Source organism: Mercenaria mercenaria, chromosome 5 (genome assembly GCF_021730395.1).
Source record: "Mercenaria mercenaria strain notata chromosome 5, MADL_Memer_1, whole genome shotgun sequence".
Taxonomy (NCBI): Eukaryota; Metazoa; Mollusca; class Bivalvia; order Venerida; family Veneridae; genus Mercenaria; species Mercenaria mercenaria.
In genome coordinates, this window is record NC_069365.1 from 4,915,766 (window position 1) to 4,937,278 (window position 21,513).

The 21,513-nt window shown below is 37.8% G+C and overlaps 1 protein-coding gene across 11 annotated transcripts in view; it reads left to right on the forward strand.

The window, feature by feature from the left end:
• The first annotated feature begins 327 nt into the window (after window positions 1–327).
• Window positions 328–21,513, forward strand: part of LOC123556315 (arf-GAP with Rho-GAP domain, ANK repeat and PH domain-containing protein 1-like) — a 166,433-nt gene continuing 145,247 nt past the window's right edge. For all 11 annotated transcript variants that reach the window (XM_053542542.1, XM_053542545.1, XM_053542549.1 and 8 more), the window contains exons 1-2: window positions 328–420; window positions 13,821–15,887. In XM_053542542.1, coding sequence (XP_053398517.1) covers window positions 13,847–15,887 — 2,041 coding nt within the window. In that variant the 5' untranslated portion in view covers window positions 328–420; window positions 13,821–13,846. The remainder of the gene's footprint in view (window positions 421–13,820; window positions 15,888–21,513) is intronic.

The window sequence follows — 21,513 nt, forward strand, 5'->3', positions numbered from 1 at the left end:
GCCGCATTTTAAACAAAGACATTATCAGCCTTTAAATCAAATAAAACAATAGCCCCGGCTCGGATAATTTTAGCAATATTATTTCCCTTAAAAGGTGCAGTTTGACGCAAATTTGATCTAACCTCAGTTTGTTTCAATTTTCAAAATATATAGAGTCCATCAGCTTCAGCAATCATAAATGCTATTTACATAATGTTTGGCGACCGAAACAATGAAAATGACTGATATCTAAATTTCATGTTATCAAAGAAATAAATGCTAGACGAATTTAAGGGAATGAAGCTAGTGTGCATACCTCCGTCGATCCACCCTTTAGAAACGATAACGTTATTTTATGCAGTCGTTAGATATTTAAGACAGCCCAAAACAAGGAAGTGGAAAAAGTCATTTTTTGTTTATCAAAAATATACACTTATCAAGGTATTGTATGTCATTCTTTCGTTCAGTAGTATCATGTTATAAATGTTATAATTATTGGTATTCTCAGAATAGTGACGTAACATCGCTTCACAAATAAATTTTCATTTGAGATCAGTTTTCGCGAGTTGCAAGAAAATTATTTATTCCCTAATTAATTGCTTCCTCTTTATGCAAAACAGTCACAGTAACGGAAATAGAATATCATTAAAATTTTGAATAATAATGTTATGTTTTATTGACTGTTACTTTCTCGGTAACTTCAAAATTCTGTATTTTCCTGGCACTGTCAATGACAATGTTGTAGTGAAGCAAACTACACCACTTACCGAAATCTTAGATTTACATTGGTATAATGACATGTTTTCACATCTCCAGTAGTTAAAAATGTATAAACTTATTGCCTGTATCATCACTGTAGATCATTTCAGTCAGTAGACTGTTCTTCAGTTGAACACATTATGCACAGCGAGATCATGGCCCACCTCGACAAGCATTGAATACTTGTCGATCAGCAGCATGGGTTCCGGAAGAGGAGGTCCACGGAGAGCCAGCTCATCATCACACTGCATGACCTTGCAAGCAGCCTCGATGAGGGGGAGCGGATTGACGCCATCTTGCTTGACTTCAGCAAGGTCTTCGGTAAGGTCCCCCACAAACAACTAGCCCGCAAACTTCATTATTACGTTATCAGGGGCAATCTAGTGCAATGGATCAGGAGCTTCCTGACATACAGATGTCAACAAGTCCAAGTTGAGGGCAACTCATCCGACCAATCTCCAGTGGTTTCAGGTGTCCCCCAAGGATCAGTCATAGGAACCCTCCTCTTCCTGCCCTTTTTCAATAACCTCCCACTCCAACTCCAAGCTACTTCTACATCATGCCTGTTTGCTGATGACAGTCTCTTGTGTAGAAAGATGATGCCAAAGCCTTACAAGAAGACCTAGACAGATTCCAGCAATGGGAACGAGACTGGCTTTTGTACTTCAGTCCCAGAAAATGAGAGGTTGTGCGCATTATGAGAAAGAAGAACCCAATCAAGACCACCTACCCCATCCATGGCAGTGAATTGCAGACATTGAAATGTGGCAAGTACCTGGGAGTAGACATCAGCGAAAAGCTGTCCATGAATGCCCACTGCAAAGAAGGCTAACAACAGCCTCGCCTTCCTAAGGAGGAACCTGACAACCTGCCTGCAAGATATCAAGGCACAGTGTTACGAGACCCTTATCAGGCCCATCCTAGAATATGACAGTACTGCCTGGGATCCGCATACATCACACAACTGGAGGCAGTTCAGCGCCGCGCTGCACGATTCAAGGGGAACTCTCTCACAGCAAGCAGCACCAGTCAGATGGTTGCTGACATTGGCTGGCAGCCCCTTGAACGTCGCCGCTCCAAAGCCAAGCTTGTGATGGTCTACCATATCACCCAAGGCCTCGTCAACATCCCTGCCAAGAGGTTCTTCCATCCAGCCTCCATAAAAACAAGGGGTCACCCTTATTCCTCTCTGCCACCAGACTATGGAACCAGCTTCCCAAACAAGCCATCATTGTCGACAGCGTCAAGGCCTTCAAGAGATGTTTGGATGCCATGTTGTAGTCACATGACCACAGTTTTTATTCATTTTTACCTGCACTTGTAGTTAGTTGCGCGTCGCACACAGCCTTGTACATATCACACTACGACAATGCCCCAAAGTGGGATTTATGTACATCATTGGAAGAAGAATAAAAAAGAAGAATAATCATTTATATCAATCAATACTTCAAGTCAGATCTTTTTATCTTTTTACTTTGTCATTTCTTAATGACTTCTTCACCACTTCTTCATGACTCGTCACAACCTCTTTACCACTTCATTACATCTACTTCACTTCGTCAAGACTGCTTCACAACTCATTAGTCATTACAGCTTCGTCAACACTTCCTCACCACATCTTTATGGCTAGACTGGCAAGTCAGGACCTTCAAAATTGATGCATAGGAGGCAGCTGAAGTATCTTACAGACAAACTTGACCCATATTTTGTCTCGATTCACTTAAGTAATTAAAAAAAAAAATTCAGTAATTTTGATCATTAGATGTAAACTGACTTGCAGTATTGAATTTCGATTTGGATGAGTATGAATACCTGTTCAATATGTTCAAAAGTAAAAGCGTTGATCAGGTTTTGGATCAGTCAGACATAATATAGGTATATGTCACCATGGTCGGTTTGTACAATGTATTTGCTTTTCTCAGAGCTTTCTGCAGTTCTATTTTCATCCTTTACTGCCAGAGAACACAAAAAATACGTGTTGATTTTATTGACGTGTATTTCAGGAATATCATATTGCTAAAAACGGCTTCAAAATTTTATTATTTTATAATTTCTGTTCACGTCTCATAAATTTTAGTTAAATCATGACAGATTTCAAATACCGATATGACTAGAAATACTTAAATCATCACAATAAGATTATTTTGACCCGTCATCCTGATATTTAGCTCGAAGAAAGCACAAGATATAAAGCTTCGAAGTTCAAGGCATACAGACACAGTCACTAAATAAGAAATGGTAGTCGCATAATGGCAGATTCAAATAGTCCCCAGTTTTTTTGCTCTGCAGAGTTATTTTTATTTTCTTTGCTACTTTTTTGCTGAAATTGAGATCTATGGTTGACATGTAGGTAGCATCTTCATTATATATGGAATGAAATCATAACATGACAGAATTTTTCATGGAAAATTATCATACACCACCACTACAATTTAGGGTCTCATTTTTTAGCTGATTTTGCAGTTTGTATGTTTGACAGAAAATATTTTTCTTGCATCAAACATGACCGCCACTTTTCTTCTGAAAATTTAAGTTACATATGTCTGTCATGATGTGTGATGCAGCCATTGGAAATATGTCAATTTAATATAGAATAAAGAAGAACAGCTATTTATTATGTTGTAACCTCAATCACATTTTTTGCTCAAAAGTTCAAAATTAAATGATCTACTGTCTGGTTGATTTACACACACTGCATTGGATATACGGTGTGAAGAATTATTCACTAACATCTTCACCCAAGATCATTAGAATACCTTATCTTATGTGTATAAAACAAAGGCACAGGAGAACTTACTAAACATTTTAACATGCTTCTGCTATGTATTATTTTTTCGAATGAAATGTCTAAATAAGCAACAACAGATTTCAAAGTAGTTGCAAAATGAAGTTCAATATTTTTTAGATCAAATGATAACTTTCCAACATTTAGCGGAGGTCTTTTCACAGTCGAATACTTTTACTTCGGAATTAATAACAAGTTTTGAGGTAACATATAAATTCTGGATAATACAGCAATTAAAGTGTAGTCACTTATTTTCAGTGTACAAGGGTTAAATGGTAAGTGATATGATTGTTCTTTCTGAAGTTTAATGCCCCATGTGCTACTGGTGTGAAGCCTTGCCTTAGTAAGACAATGGAATTATGACATTTGAAATTGAATTATGCATTTTTACCAGAATTTTGATTATTTCCACTAACTTAACCTTTATTAAGCTGGACCCATTTGATTCTGCCTTTGTGATCATTGTAGATCTTTGCAGTCTGATCAAGATCTCCAGTGTTTGCCATTATGTCAGTACCTTTTTGATAAGCACTTTTAACAGTTAATGGTACTGTCCAAATTGAAAGATTAACAGGGTAAGGGTTAAAGTAATGCCAGTACAGTCTAACCTGTATTTAGCAACTAGTGACACAGTCTGCAAGGTTAAGAGAACTTTATATTAAAAATAGACAGTCAATTTGGGAAGCTGACTGGTTTCTTGGAGCAAGTGGCAGTTTGATACAGGTGACTGCTTAAGGCAGTTTTTGCTGTATACTAACATGTACTGTTATCTCACGTATGTTTAATCTAGTTTGGTAGTAGATACAGCATCTATTGTCTTCTATCTTTACAACTACTATTATTTAATTCTATTGTGTATTGTTATGATACAGAACAATCAAATTAAAGATAAATTCAACTGACAGCATTATTATTTAAGTTACTTACATAATGTAGGTGTATTTTATGTAGAATTAGTGGTGTGTGGATTAATAATATTGTAACTGAAATGGAATACTACATGTAGACACTAGGATTCTGTAAATCTTCCTGAAACTAGTGGTAAGAATATAAAGCAATTATGCAGAAATTTTCTCTCTATCTTTCAAAGCAAAAGTGTCATACATGGATACACATCTAATTTCTTTGAGTAAACTTCTTTTAATTTTAGAGTTTTTATTCTACAGAATCAAAGGGGGGAATTGTCTGCGTTGGTCACATTTAGCCGAGGGGCTTTTGTCCAGAGGGATTTTGTCCTGCATATGGTGAAAAGTCACAAAAGGTGTCTTATTACAAAATATAAAATGTGATTTGTTCTTTAACAACACAAAGGGAATTGAAAAAGTGGTCTTTTGATTCAAGTGACATCTTATTAGACACGGTCTCTCTAGCAAGTTTGACTGTATCAAAACTTAAAGCATGGTTAGATGGCCATATGTGTAGAAGAAAAGTAAAATCAATAATGCCTATAAAATTTTAATTTATGCACATAACAAACCTGAGTTACTCCGTTTACAATTTTCATTGGATATTTTTTAATCCCCCGCCGTGGCGGAGGGATTATAGGAATGGTCTGCTTCCGTCCATCCTTCCGTCCGTCCTTCCGTCTGTCCTTCCATCTGTCCTTCCGTCCGTAACACTTTCGTGTCCGCTCCATATCTCCTAAACCCCTTGAAGGATTTTCATCAAACTTGGGTCAAATGATCACCTCATCAAGACGATGTGCAGAACCCATGAGTCAGCCTTGTCGGTTCAAGGTCAAGGTCACAACTCAAGGTCAAAGGTTTGAGCCTGCCATTTTGTGTCCGCTCTATATCTCCTAAACCCCTCGAAGGAATTTTATAAAACTTGGGTCAAATGATTACCCCATCAAGACGATGTGCAGAACTCATGAGTCAGTCATGCCGGCTCAAGGTCAAGGTCACAACTCAGGGTCAAAGGTTTGAGCCTTCCATTTTGTGTCCGCTCTATATCTCTTAAATCCCTTGAAGGAATTTTATAAAACTTGCGTCAAATGATCACCTCATCAAGACGATGTGCAGAACCCATGAGTCACTCAAGCCGGCTCAAGGTCAAGGTCACAACTTAGGGTCAAAGGTTTGAGCCTTCCATTTTGTGTCCGCTCTGTATCTTCTAAACCCCTTGAAGGATTTTCATCAAACTTGGGTCAAATGATCACCTCATCAAGGCGATGTGCAGAACTTATGAGTCAGCTATATCGGCTCAAGGTCAAGGTCACAACTGAAGGTCAATGGTTTGAGCCTTCCATTTCGTGTCCGCTCTGTATCTCCTAAACCCCTTGAAGGAATTTTATAAAACTTGGGTCAAATGATTACCTCATCAGAACGATGTGCAGAAATTATGAGTCAACCATGCCAGCTCAAGGTCAAGGTCACAAATAAGGGTAGAAGGTTTGAGCCTTCCATTTGGTGTCCACTCTGTATCTCCTAAACCCCTTGAAGCATTTTCATCAAACTTGGGTCAAATGATCAGCTCATCAAGAACTCATGATTCAGCCATGTCAACTCAAGGTCAAGGTCACAACTGAAGGTCAAAGGTTTCAGCTCTGTATCTCCTCAACCACTTGAAGGATTTTCATGAAACTTGGGTCAAATGATTACCTCATCATGACGTTGTGCAGAATTCATGAGTCAGCCATGTCAGTTCACGGTCAAGATCACAGCTAAAATCAAAGGTTTACCCTTTCACTATCCATAGCAGTGGCGGGGGATTTAGCTGTCGTTCAGACTGCCTTGTTATAGCATATGACTGTGAGTAATAACTTTTGAAGAAAATTGTATGTTACTTTTTCATGTTTTTTAGCCCACCATCATCAGATGGTGGGCTATTCAGATCACTCTGCGTCCGTGGTCCGTCATCCTTCCGTCCGTTAACAATTTCTCGTTATCGCATCTCCTCAAAAACTACCAGGGGGATTTTGACCAAACTTTGTCAGAATGATGTATTGGTACCCTAGTTGTGTCCCCCTGTAAATCAGACTGGTTCAGCAATTTTTTAATGAGTTATGGCCCTTTGTTTATTTCTATAATTTACATAGATTTATATAGGGAAAAACTTTGAAAATCTTCTTGTCCAAAACCACAGAGCCTAGGGCTTTGATATTTGGTATGAAGCATCATCTAATGGTCCTCTACCAAGATGATTCAAATTATTTCCCTGGGGTCTAATGTGGCCCTGCCCTGGGGGTCACATGGTTTAGTTTAAACTGTATTTATTTCCACAAATTGTATATACAAACATGAGTACTATATTTAAATTAACAAAGTTTGATAAAAAGACATACATCAATCAAAATAGTACAAACAAACAAACAAAGAAATTTTCAATCGAATGGATTGGAAAATGAGCTACTTAAAACTTATATGAATTCTGCTCCATCACATGGTTTATATAGACTTATATAGGGAAAAACTTTGAAAAACCTCTTGTTCAAAACCACAGAGCCTAGGGCTTTGATATTTTGTATGTGACATCATCTAGTGGTCTTCTACTAAGATTTTTCAAATTATCCCCCTAGGGTCAAATATGGCCCTGCCCCGGGGGTCACATGGTTTACTTAGACTTATATAGGGGAAAACTTTGAAAATCTTCTTGTCCAAACCACAAAGCCTAGGGCTTTGGCATTTGTAATGTAGCATCATCTAGTGGTTCTCTACCAAGTTTGTTCAAATTATCCCCCTAGGGTGAAATATGGTCCCGCCCTGGGGGTCACATGGTTCATATAGTCTTATATAGGGAAAAGCTTTTATAATCTTCTTGTCAGTAACCTACAACATTCAACTTTGGACCACATGTATGGTTTTGAGTGGCAAGTTGAACCTTGACATGAGTTGATCTTGATTTTGACCTAATGACCTACTTTCACATTTCTGTAGTTACAGCCTTCAAATTTGCACGACATGCATAGTTTTGTGCACTGAAAAAAACTTTGACCTTGACATTGACCTAGTGACCTACTTTCACATTTTTGAAGGTACAGGCTTCAAATTTGGACCACATGCATAGTTTTGTGTTCCGAAGTAAAATTATGTCTCCCCAGGAGACATATTGTTTTTGCCCTGTCCGTCCGTCCGTCCGTACGTACGTCACACTTCATTTCCGAGCAATAGCTGGAGAACCATTTGACCTAGAGGCTTCAAACTTCATAGGGTTGTAGGGCTGCTGGAGTAGACGACCCATATTGTTTTTGGGGTCACTCCGTCAAAGGTCAAGGTCACAGGTGCCTGAACATTGAAAACCATTTCCGATCAATAACTAGAGAACCACTTGACCCAGAATGTTGAAACTTCATAGGATGATTGATCATGAAGAGTAGATGACCCCTATTGATTTTGGGGTCACACCGTCAAAGGTCAAGGTCACAGGGGCCTGAACATTGAAAACCATTTCCGATCAATAATTAGAGAACCTCTTGACGCAGAATGTTGAAACTTCATAGGATGATTGGTCATGAAGAGTAGATGACCCCTATTGATTTTTGGGTCACTCCGTCAAAGGTCAAGGTCACAGGGGCTTGAACATTGAAAAACCATTTCCAATCAATAACTAGAGAACCACTTGACCCAGAATGTTGAAACTTCATAGGATGATTGTTTATGCAGAGTAAATGACCCCTATTGTTTTTGGGGTCACTCTGTTAAAGGTCAAGGACACAGGGGCCTGAACATTGATAACCAGTTCGATCAATAACTTGAGAACCACTTGACCCAGAATGTTGAAACTTCATAGGATGATTGAACATGCAGAGTAGATGACCCCTATTGATTTTGGGGTCAGTCTATTAAAGGTCAAGGTCGCAGTGGCCTGTTTATGTAAAATCATTTTTTGGAAATAACTTGAGAACCACTTGACCTACAATGTTGAAACTTAATAGGATGATTGGACATGTAGAATAGATGACCCCTATTTATTTTGAGGTTACTTGATCAAAGGTCAAGGTCACAGGAGCCTGAACAGTGACTTGAGAACCACTAGGCCAAGAGTGTTGAAATGTAGCGGGATGACTGGACATGCCAAGTAGATGATCCCTATTGCAGCCAACCATCAGTGTCTCTTTGACTTTCGCTCCTGACCCCTATTGAGTTCTTGCCTATAGGACTTTGCATTGGGGGAGACATGCGCTTTTTTACAAAAGCATTTTCTAGTTTGACCTTGATTTTGACCTGGTGACCTACTTTCACATTTCTCAAGCTACAGCCGTCAAATTTGGACCACATGCATAGTTTTGTGTACTGAAACAAACTTTGACCTTTACATTGACCTAGTGGCCTACTTTCACATTTTTGAAGGTACAGGCTTCAAATTTGGACCACATGCATAGTTTTGTGTTCCGAAATAAAATTTGACCTTGATTTTGACCTAGTGACCTACTTTCACATTTCTGTAGCTACAGGCTTCAAATTTAGGCCACATGCATAGGATTGTGTACCGAAACAAACTTTGACATTGACCTAGTGACCTATTTTCACATTTTTGAAGGTACAGGCTTTAAATTTGGACCACATGCATAGATTTGTGTTCTGAAGTGTAATTTGACCTTGATTTTGACCTAGTGACCTACTTTCACATTTCGTCCTTGAAATTGATCTAGTGACCTACTTTCACATTTCTCAAGCTACAGCTTTCGAATTTGGACCACATGCACAGTGTTGTGTACGGAAATGAAATTTGACCTCGAGCTAGTCAATAAGTCTTGAAATTTGGAACACTCAAAAATGGCACATTGGTGGGCGCCAAGATCACTCTGTGATCTCATGTTTAATAAGGCTTTATAACTCTGTGTTAAAGGGATATTTGAGATGAAATAATTTTGAAATTTAGCACATCAGTTATGCATCCCCCTTGTGCCAATTATCATAAAGGACAAATATATGTTGAATAAGTCTGCAAACTGAATAAATTGTAATAAAATGAATAAAGTTTTCCTGTAAAATAAAAAGAATGCTTGATGAGAAACAATTTGTCTCTCCCTTGTCCCTTCAGAACAGCATGTAAAAACTACGAAAAAGAACTCAAACATGAGAAAAAATCATCTCTGAGTGAAAAAGTTCAAAATGTAAAAGGTGACTCAAAAAAGCTTTATAGATTTGTATCTGAGACAACAGGCACTAGGTCTGAGAACCCTATGCCAGCTGGACATGACAAGCTGGAAATTTGCAGATCATTTCATGAATAAAATCGAAAAAATTCGAGAATCGTTGAAACATTTCGATAATTTTCAATCATGCGAAAAAGATATTCCTTGTTTTGACAGTTTTAAAGATCTGAGGGAAGAAGAAATTAGAAAACTTATAAACCAACTACAGACGAAACTATGTGAACTTGATATTCTACCAACAAAAGTGCTAAAATTGTACTTGGATGAGCTGTTGCCTGTTATTACCAAATTGGTTAATTTGTCTTTGTGCGACGGCATCTTTCCAACAAAATGGAAACAGGCAATTGTAAGACCTTTGTTGAAGAAAATGGGACTGGAACTTGAATTTGCAAACTACAGGCCTGTTGGTAACCTATCGTTTCTGTCAAAATTAATTGAAAAAGCAGCTCTGTTCAGGCTCAATGATCATGTAAACAAACAATCTTCTACCAAAAAACCAATCTAGACTTATAATTATTATAGGAAAAAAATTTGAAAAAAGCTCTTGTCCAAAACCACAGGGCCTAGGGCTTTGATATTTTGTATATGACATCATCTAGTGGTCCTCTACTAAGATTGTTTAAATTATTCCCCTAGGGTCAAATATGGCTCCGCCCTGGGGGTCACATGGTTTACAAAGACTTATATAGGGGAAAAACTTTGAAAATCTTCTTGTCCAAACCACAAAGACTATGGCTTTGATATTTTGTAATGTAGCATCATCTAGTGGTTCTCTAGCAAGTTTGTTCAAAGTATCCCTCTAGGGTCAAATATGGCCCCGCCCCAGGGGTCACATGGTTCATATAGACTTACCGTATTTTCCCGAATTAAGGCCCCCCCCCTCTAATTAACGCCCCCCCACCCGTTTTGGAGGGGGAAAAAAGTCAACAAGAACGAAAAAAAATCACCTACCTCATTTTTATAAGTCCACATAATAAGTAATTTACAGTAAGTTATAATCCAATGTTTTAAGAATTAAACACACTTTTAAACAGTACATGTACCGTAAATCCAAAACGTTTATACTAAGTACGGTACGTATCCAATCTTCAAATAGAAAATTAAACGGTAAATCCATTTTTGATTTGTTTTTGCACCACCCGCGCACAAGCTTCCTGTCGACTTTAAACAAATTTGCGCAAAGTGTTAACCTTTTCTTCGGCAGTTTTAATAACTTTTAATTTAAAAGCCGGCACATAAGCAGTGTGTCAAACCACTGACATTGTGTATCGCTACCCGCATGTACTAAGGAAAATATTATTGGAGTACACAGCTGTTTGGGTATGATGACGTAATGTGTAATGTCGCGAGCGTGTCACGGAATACATGAGGTACCGTATTAATATGCATAATTTTAAGACACGTTGCATTATATTGGATGCCAATAATTACGTTTTGGGGGAATTAAACAACACAGAAACACTTTACAGTTGGTTTGAACGATGTTTTTAAGTTTTGTAAAAATTTTAATTTTTTATTTTTTTACCTCAAATGAATTTTCTTTGGAAAATGTAATGCCCCCGGGGGCGTTTATTCGGGAAAATACCGTATATAGGGAAAAACTTAGAATCTTCATGTCCATAACTTACATCATTCAAATTTCGACCACATGTATAGTTTTGAGTGGCAAGATGAACCTTGACATGAGTTGACCTTGATCTTGACCTAGTGACCTACTTTCACATTTCTGTAGCTACAGCCTTCAGATTTGGACCACATGCTTAGGTTTGTGTACTGAAACAAACTTTGACCTTGTTATTGACCTACTGACCTACTGTCACATTTTGAAGGTACAGGCTTCAAATTTGGACCACATGCATAGTTTTTGTTCCGAAATGAAATTTGACCTTGATTTTGAACTAGTGACTACTTCCACATTTCTCAAGCTCATTCTTCAAATTTGAACCACATAGCATAGTTTTGATGTACTGAAATGAACTTTGATCTTGAGATTGACCTAGGTGACCTACTTTCACATTTTGAAGGTACAGGCTTCAAATTTGAACTTGCATAGTTTTTGTGTTCGAAATAAAATTTGACCTTGATTTTGACCTAGTGACCTACTTCCACATTTCTCAAGCTGCAGCCATCAATTTGAACGACATACATAGTTTTGTGTACCGAAATGAACTTTGCTTGAGATTGACTGGTGACTACTTTCACATTTCTGAAGGTCACAGCTTCAATTTTGACCTGATGCATATTTTTGTGTTCGAATTGAAATTTGACATTGATTTTTACCTATACCATCTTACATTTCTCAAGCTACAGCCTCCAGATTTAAAGGACATGCATAGTTCTGTCTACGGAAATGAACTTTGACCTTGATATTGATCTAGTGACCTACTTTCACATTTCTCAAGCCACAGCTTTCAAATTTGGACCACATACACATTGTTTTGTACCAAAATTAAATTTGACCTTGATTTTGACCTTGAGCCAGTCTTGAAATTTGGAACATTCAAAAATGGCTCAGTGGATGGCACCAGGATCACTCTGTAATCTCTTGTTAGGTTAATAGATTAAAGGTCAAGGTCAGATTAAACCAGAATGGTAGAACTTTTGTTTACAGTGAGCATATAATTTCTGTTCCTTGTGCAATTACTAAATGCATTAATGGGGGCATTTCATGTTCGACGAGCTCTTGTTCTTACTTAAGGTAGTTCTTACGTTTGGAACGAAATTTTTTCTACAATGTAGAATTTAATTAAACTCTGATTTTTCAAAACTTCCGAATATATAAAGATAATTCAGCAAATAAAAAAGATAGGGTCGTGTGCGTGATTTTGTGCTAGACTGATTTGAAAAATTTCGACCTCACACAATTTTTCATAATGGGGGTCTATGGGAAAAACGCAATTTTCATAACGTTTTCGCAAATAGAAATTTTTCTACAATGTAGATTTTAATGAAACTTCTCACAGTCGTAAAACAACATATGGCCTATAATATGGTGAAATAAAATATATAGGTCCGTGTGCTTATTTTTGAGATATCTGGCTATGATTAAAGTGAACCGCCTATTTCAAGCTAATTTTAAGACATTATTTTGAAATATATAACATTTAAGATGTTTTAATATCATATTTTAATTTTAGAAAGATAGTAACAGTGCCATTTCAATACACTTACTCACGGGTTGCCCTTAACTCATAAACTGATTTTCGTCTCCGTACGCCGAATCCAGGCATTATTCTACGTTTTCCGGATAAATGACGTTACGCCATCACTTCCGGTTTATCAAACGTGCAGAACTACCTTAATAACAAACAACTATCTAACTGTATGATAATGTTCTAATATTTTATTAATCTTATCTGATGCCTGATCTTTTGTTTAATGCTTACTAAATAGTTTATTCACAATGATATTTATGCTTAATTATGTCATATGTCATTTAAAATATCTTAACTTTTGTCGTATTTTTATGTATTTGTAAAACACCATTGAATATGTTTTGCGTAAAAATAGGCGTTTAATCAAATAAAACAGTTTCAGGTTTCTCTTAGATTTGTAAAAATTTGATATAAACCCACTGGAAAAACCCTTGCAGTTTAGATCAATGCGAGATTCAGTCTGTGCCATCTTTTATGATTTAGTCTCTTAAGCAATAGTAGCCTCTTAATATTTAGGGGTTTAAAAAGAGTTACAGATTTAGGGGGTTCTAGTTTCGAAGTGGTTGCTCACACAATAAGAGTAGGATTGGGTCATGTAGAATGACATCCTGTTTTAGCCAAGCCCTTTTGAAAGTAACATATAAATTGAATAAATGAACTGACTCAGAGGTATTGAAATTATGTGTCAGCACACAAAACTTCATAAGCTAACTGAGATTTCTTATGTGTTCATAAAGTTATGTATTATAAGTGTTAATATGTAATTTACTTATAAAATAGATATACATATACCAGTATATAAAACTGATGGGCAGGCATGATTTAAAGTTACAAGAAATCAAAATACTTCAGAATTTTTATAAAAGTCTGAAACGAAATGAAGAATATTCAGTAAGGAATGCAGGCAGTTATTTTAGAAACAATTTCAAAACCGTCTATAATCAGAATACTGAAGGTTTTTATTCAATCTATCTGCCACTAATGACATAACTGTATTTGATATATTTTATAATAAAGAGCTGAATGTCATTATTATATTTTACAGGTTAATGAAGGCCACAGACAAGTTAAATGGCTGAACACCATTCTCTGCAGTACTGGCTGGAAAGTATCAATCTGCCCCAGTATTATTTAGACTTCATACAGCATGGTCTAATAACCCGAGAACAATGTGCAAGCCTTGATGAACAAACTCTTACTAATATTGGGGTAACACTGCCAGGGCATCAAAGACGGATTCTTACTCATTTACCAAATGATGATAATTGGATTGAAAATGAAACAACTGTGCCTAATCTCCCACCAAAGAAAAAATCTGTCAGAGACTCGTACCTTTTCCAGGATCGAAAACCTCCTGACAGTTTAAATGTTCAAACCAATTCTGGAAACATTGACAAAACCACAGGTCTTGACTCTGTGAAAGTTTCTCCACGCCCTGTTCCAAGACCTAGGCAGAAATCTAGCCACTTAAAATCTCCTGCAACAACGCCAAACGAAATTACACCAAATGAGGAAAAGCCAAAGCCAACTAAGCGACCAACTCCTGCTCCACGAAATCTCATTTCTCCAAAAACCGGGAACAAACAAACAGTAGGTTCTCTTCCAGATAAACATGAAAATAGTTCTCGTGAAGAGACAAGTTATAAACCACAAGAAAACCATTTAGATTTTGAAAATGTTTCTTTAAGACTAACTGCTGATTCACAAATTGGTGTCAAAGTTGAGCCATCTTCAGATGTGGACAGAGTTCAAAATCTGCATGATTCTGTAAAGTTAGATGGAGCTTGTATGGAAGAAACATCAACTGATGATGCCTCATTATCAGAATTGTATAGTTTTCCCGATAAAAAGAAAACACCAGAAAAATCTCAAAGTGATACTGAGACAGCTGATTCGACTGTGACATTGAGACACGGTACAAATGAGAGTGATAAACATGTGAAGGAAACAAATGGTTTAGAAAGAGCAGAAGCTGAAGACTTGTATATAAATATAGATGATTCAGGTGAGAGTATATTAAAGAATTTACCAGAAAAAGATAAGAATAGAGAGATTGCTGAAGCTAGTTGTAGTGCTGTTCTTGACACAACTGAAAGGTATGAAAATGCTGAATTTGATCCAGTGTCCAAAACATACCAAGTGAAGTCTGAAGGTGTGGCACACATAAATAGTGACAATGTGACTAGGCATCTTATATCAGAACCAGTATCTAGAAATTCTCCTGAATTATGTAAAAGTGATAATGTTGAAATAGAAGGTGATAATGAGGGTATATATGAACCAATTTGGGAACACGAAGAAAAAGAATCTGTGACTAAAGCTGCTGAAAATCATCGTGCTTCCAGTTTAATGCAGTTCTCTCCCTTGGTTACAGAAAGTAATACGTGTGTGATCACCAGACCAAAAGAGAAACCTTCTGCAATAAATACCCAAGTACAGAATAGAATGTCAACATTTGAGAATAGAGATTCAGCGTCTTTTGACATGCCGCCACCACAGTTTGCTCCCCCACCTCTGCCTCCTGCAGTGATCAGCATGAAAGATGTAATATCAGACTTTGATCCCCTCACAGAACCAGTGGCACAGCATATGCCGCCTGTGCCCCCAAGACCAACAAACTATAAACCGCCAAAGTTATTCAAGCCTTACGAAAATGTGCAATTTCCAATGGGTGCTGAATCATCTACCCTTCCTGGCCACCATAGTGACATAGAGCCAGATTTGCCAGTGTACTCTCCAGCCTCTGTCAGCTACCAAGATGCTCGTATTTCAAGTGCTGATGACCCTTTCAAATATGAGGATCCGTTCGGACAGTTTAAACCAGACTGTGAAGGTTTTGAGCCCGAATCCTTTCCACCTTCTTCCTGTAACACACAAGGTCCTATAGCTCCTTCTGGCACTGAAGGTGACGCAATTTATGAAGCTGCTGAGGACCCGGATGCTTTTGATCCGTTTGGATTAAATCAGAAGCCAAGTTTGACTTCCTTACCAAGGTCTATTTCCAGTGGAAGCAGCGGAAGCCAATACAGACTGAGCGAAGTTCCTCCTGCACCAAAGTGGTACCAGGCAACTCCAGATACTGGCAGAATGTACTCAGTTGCAGGAAACTTAAGTAAGTTTTCTTTTACTCTAACTCATACAGGGATTTTCCGGACGCGTGTTTTTTGCATCACTGACTCATATTTTAGGCCAAGGACTCGCATTTTGTGAACTAGCGTGCGTCCATGGGACCCGCTTTTTCACCAGTCACATTTTTAGCCCACCATCATCAGATGGTGGGCTATTAAAATCACTCTGCGTCCGTGGTCCGTCCGTCCGTCATTCCGTCCGTCCGTCCGTCCGTCCGTTAACAATTTCTTGTTATCGCATCTCCTCAGAAACTACTGGGGGGATTTTGACCAAACTTTGTCAGAATGATGTATTGGTACCCTAGTTGTGTCCCCCTGAAAATCAGACTGGTTCAACAATTTATGAGTGAGTTATGGCCCTTTGTTTATTTCTATATTTTACATAGATTTATATAGGGAAAAACTTTGAAAACCTTCTTGTCCAAAACCACAGAGCCCAGGGCTTTGATATTTGGTTTGAAGCATCATCGAGTGGTCCTCTACCAAGATGATTCAAATTATTTCTCTGGGGTCAAATATGGCCCCGCCCTGGGGGTCACATGGTTTATATAGACTTATATAGGGAAAAACTTTGAATAACCTCTTGTCCAAAACCACAGGGCCTAGGGCTTTGATATTTTGTATGTGACATCATCTAGTGGTCTTCAACTAAGATTGTTCAAATTATCCCCCTAGGGTCAAATATGACCCCGCCCTGGGGGTCATATGGTTTACATAGACTTATATAGGGAAAAACTTTGAAAATCTTCTTGTTCAAACCACAAAGCCTAAGGCTTTGATACTGGTAATGTAGCATCATCTAGTGGTTCTCTACCAAGTTTGTTCAAATTATCCCCCTAGGGTCAAAAATGGCCCCGCCCCGGGGGTCACATGGTTCATTATAGACTTATATAGGGAAAAGCTTTTAAAATGTTCTTGTCAATAACTACAACATTCAAATTTGGACCACATATGTATTTTTGAGTGGCAAGATGAACTTTGACATGAGTTGAACTTGATTTTGACCTAGTGACCTACTTTCACATTTCTGTAGCTACAGCCTTCAAATTTGGACCACATGTATATTTTTGAGTGGCAAGATGAACCTTGACATGAGTTGACCTTGATTTTGACCTAGTGACCTACTTTCACATTTCTGTAGCTACAGCCTTCAAATTTGGACCACCTGCATAGTTTTGTGCACTGGAAAAAACTTTGACCTTGATTTTGACCTAGTGACCTACTTTCACATTTTTGAAGGTACAGGCGTCAGATTTGGACCATATGCATAGTTCCGTGTTTCAAAATGAAATTTGATATTGATTTTGACCTAGTGACCTACTTTCACATTTCTCAAGCTACAGCCTTCAAATTTGGACCACATGCATAGTTTTGTGTACCAAAAAAAACTTTGACCTTCACATTGACCTAGTGACCTACTTTCACATTTTTGAAGGTACAGGCTTCAAATTTGGACCACATGCATAGTTTTGTATTCCGAAATAAAATTTGACCTTGATTTTGACCTAGTGACCTACTTTTACATTTTCAAGCTACAGCCTTCAAATTTGGACCACTTGCATATTTTTGTGTACTGAAATGAACTTTGACCTTTACATTGACCTAGTGACCTACTTTCACATTTTTAAGGTACAGGCTTCAAATTTGGACCACATGCATAGTTTTGTATTCCGAAATAAAATTTGACCTTGATTTTGACCTAGTGACCTACTGCTACATTTCTCAAGCTATAGCCTTCAAATTTGGACCACATGCATAGTTTTTTGTACCGAAATGAACTTTGACCTTTACATTGACCTAGTGACCTACTTTCACAGTTTTGAAGGTACAGGCTTCAAATTTGGACCACATGCATAGTTTTGTATTCTGAAATAAAAATTGACCTTGATTTTGACCTAGTGACCTACTTCTACATTTCTCAAGCTACAGCCTTCAAATTTGGACCACTTGCATAGCTTTGTGTACTGAAATGAACTTGACCTTAAGATTGACCTAGTGACTTACTTTCACATTTCTGTAGCTACAGGCTTCAAATTTAGACTACATGCATAAGATTGTGTACCGAAACAAACTTTGTTTTTGACATTGACCTAGTGACCTACTTTCACATTTCTCAAGCTACAGCTTTAGAATTCGGACCACATGCACAGTGTTGTGTACTGAAATGAAATTTGACCTTGAGCTAGTCAATAAGTCTTGAAATTTGGAACAATCAAAAATGGCACATTGGTGGGCACCAAGATCACTCTGTGATCTCTTGTCAGTTATTTGGCCCTTTTCAGTATTTAAGCTTTGAAGATCTTTTCAGTAGCTACAGTCACTGGTGCTGTCACATTTCAAGCGTCTAGCTGACACATGATTATGGCTGCCGCTACTTTCTTTATTTTTTAGCTCACCTGTCACAAAGTGACAAGGTGAGCTTTTGTGATCGCACGGTGTCCGTCGTCCGTCCGTGCGTCAGTGCGTGCGTGCGTGCGTGCGTGCGTGCGTGCGTGCGTCCGTAAACTTTTGTTTGTGACCACTCTAGAGGTCACATTTTTCATGGGATCTTTATGAAAGTTGGTCAGAATGTTCATCTTGATGATATCTAGGTCAAGTTCGAAACTGGGTCACGTGCCGTCAAAAACTAGGTCAGTAGGTCTAATAATAGAAAAACCTTGTGACCTCTCTAGAGGCCATATATTTCACAAGATCTTCATGAAAATTGGTCAGAATGTTCGCCTTGATGATATCTAGGTGAAGTTAGAAACTGGGTCACGTGCCATCAAAAACTAGGTCAGTAGGTCTAAAAATAGAAAAACCTTGTGACCTCTCTAGAGGCCATATATTTCACAAGATCTTCATGAAAATTGGTCAGAACGTTCACCTTGATGATATCTAGGTCAAGTTCGAAACTGGGTCACGTGCCTTCAAAAACTAGGTCAGTAGGCCAAATAATAGAAAAACCTTGTGACCTCTCTAAAGGCCATATTTGTCATGGGATCTGTATGAAAATTAGTCTGAGTGTTCATCTTGATGATATCTAGGTCAAGTTCGAAACTGGGTCACATGCGGTCAAAAACTAGGTCAGTAGATCTAAAAATAGAAAAACCTTGTGACCTCTCTAGAGGCCATATATTTCACAAGATCTTCATGAAAATTGGTCAGAATGTTCGCCTTGATGATATCTAGGTCAGGTTCGAAACTGGGTCACGTGCCATCAAAAACTAGGTCAGTATGTCAAATAATAGAAAAACCTTGTGACCTCTCTAGAGGCCATATTTTTCATGGGATCTGTATGAAAGTTGGTTTGAATGTTCATCTTGATAATGTCTAGGTCAAGTTCGAAACTGGGTCACGTGCCTTCAAAAACTAGGTCAGTAGGTCAAATAATAGAAAAACCTTGTGACCTCTCTAAATGCTCTATTTTTCACGGGATCTGTATGAAAATTGGTCTGAATGTTCATCTTGATGATATCTAGGTCAAGTTCGAAACTGGGTCAACTGTGGTCAAAAACTAGGTCAGTAGGTCTAAAAATAGAAAAACCTTGTGACCTCTCTAGAGGCCATACTTGTGAATGGATCTTCATGAAAATTGGTCAGAATGTTCACCTTGATGATATCTAGGTCAGGTTTGAAAATGGGTCACGTGCCTTAAAAAACTAGGTCAGTAGGTCAAATAATAAAAAAAACCTTGTGACCTCTCTAGAGGCCATACTTTTCATGGGATCTGTATGAAAGTTGGTCTGAATGTTCATCTTGATGATATCTAGGTCATGTTTGAAACTGGGTCACGTGCGGTAAAAAACTAGGTCAGTAGGTCTAAAATTATTAAAATCTTTTGACCTCTCTAGAGGCCATATTTTTCAATGGATCTTCATGGAAATTGATCTGAATGTTCACCTTGATGATATCTAGGTCAATTTCGAAACCGGTTCACATGCGGTCAAAAACTAGGCCAGTAGGTATAAAACTAGAAAAACCTTGTGACCGCTCTAGAGGCCATATTTTTCATGAGATCTTCATGAAAATTGGTGAGAATGTTCACCTTGATGATATCTAGATAAAGTTCAAAACAGGGTCACGTACCTTCGAAAACTAGGTCAATAGGTCAAATAATAGAAAAACCTTGTTACCTCTCTAGAGACCATATTTTTCAATGGATCTTCATGAAAATTGGTCAGAATTTTTATCTTGATAATACCTAGGTCAAGTTCAAAACTAAGTCACTATGTCAAATAATAGAAAAAACGACGTCATACTCAAAACTGGGTCATGTGGGAAGAGGTGAGCGATTCAGGACCATCATGGTCCTCTTGTTTGGTAATAAATCTCCACAGGCATAAATAATAATGCGGGGAATGATCCAAATATTATTAGCCCAGGCCAGTCTGATGAAGTTGAAACTAATACCAAGGGAAACTTAAAAGAAAAAAAGCTTTTACATGAGTGTCCAGATAATTTTATATGGCTTCGCTACTGAAATAACGTTATGTGTTGCAGCTACTGTGTATCAAAACTTAACATTGAACAAACTTTCTGCTGCAGACAGACCACAGTCATAGTACTATAAGTTTGTTAACACCCTCACTCTATGACAAAATCTAGTCAATGGCTACAGCAATAAGATTTACCCTTGCAATTTTTAGATGACATAAATCATCAAAAAAGGTAATTATCAGGGTTACCAGTAGGATGAATAAAAATAAATACAGGTCAACTTATAAATGTAATATTGTATCTTTTAAGTAGTTTAGATATATTTGCTTTACAATTCATGAAAATCTCATTAAATAAAATTAGGGACCCGCAAAAGTCACCTAGGATTCCCAAACCTGCAAGTGTGGGAGTCCTGGGACCCCCATCTGGGAAAGCCAAGGGAAATCCCTGCTCTTATTATATTTAAGTACCAGAAGTTGAAGTTCTTGTTTGGGGTTGCCAGTTGGTAAAGGCTACGGCTTCAAATCACCTCTCGCTGACATGGGTTCAAAACTTCCAATGGGGTGTAGAAAACATGAAAGTCAGTGCAAACTAATGCCTGAAAAAATGCTTAAAGGGGCACCTTGGGTTTTCCTCAACAGCTAAAAACTGGAAAAGTTACCATATTACCTAAATTGTGTTGGTATGGTTTTAAATCCAACAAATTCACGATTACAACCTTGGCTTAAATTCTTCTCAAATTGTAATACTCATTAGCTCTTGATAGCTAGCTTCACTAACACCTAGGCCTTGGGTTATAAAAAGAGTATGGAGACCATTATCAAAACTCTGGCATCTGATTGGTTGATTGTTGGCTTGGTCTTGAAGTAGACCAATGACAAGCTTGTATTTTGAGTCTTTGTCTCCAAACCCTGCTTTAAAACTATACACACCTTTACCCATGACATGTGCTAGTGTGTACTGAAAAAAATGCCCATATGAAAGGCAATGTCACAAGATTCTTCTACCATCAGTAAATGCCATTGACCTCATGTTGATCAAGCTATATACCGAAAGAAACAAAGTGTTAGGGGGAAGTAAGTGGTCAGTGTAGCATACCACTATATTAGGAAGTACTTGTCATTAATTTAGGCAATATGATAAGATGTTGAGCTAGGACGTTCACTTATGTTTGTATCAAAATTTTTTCTA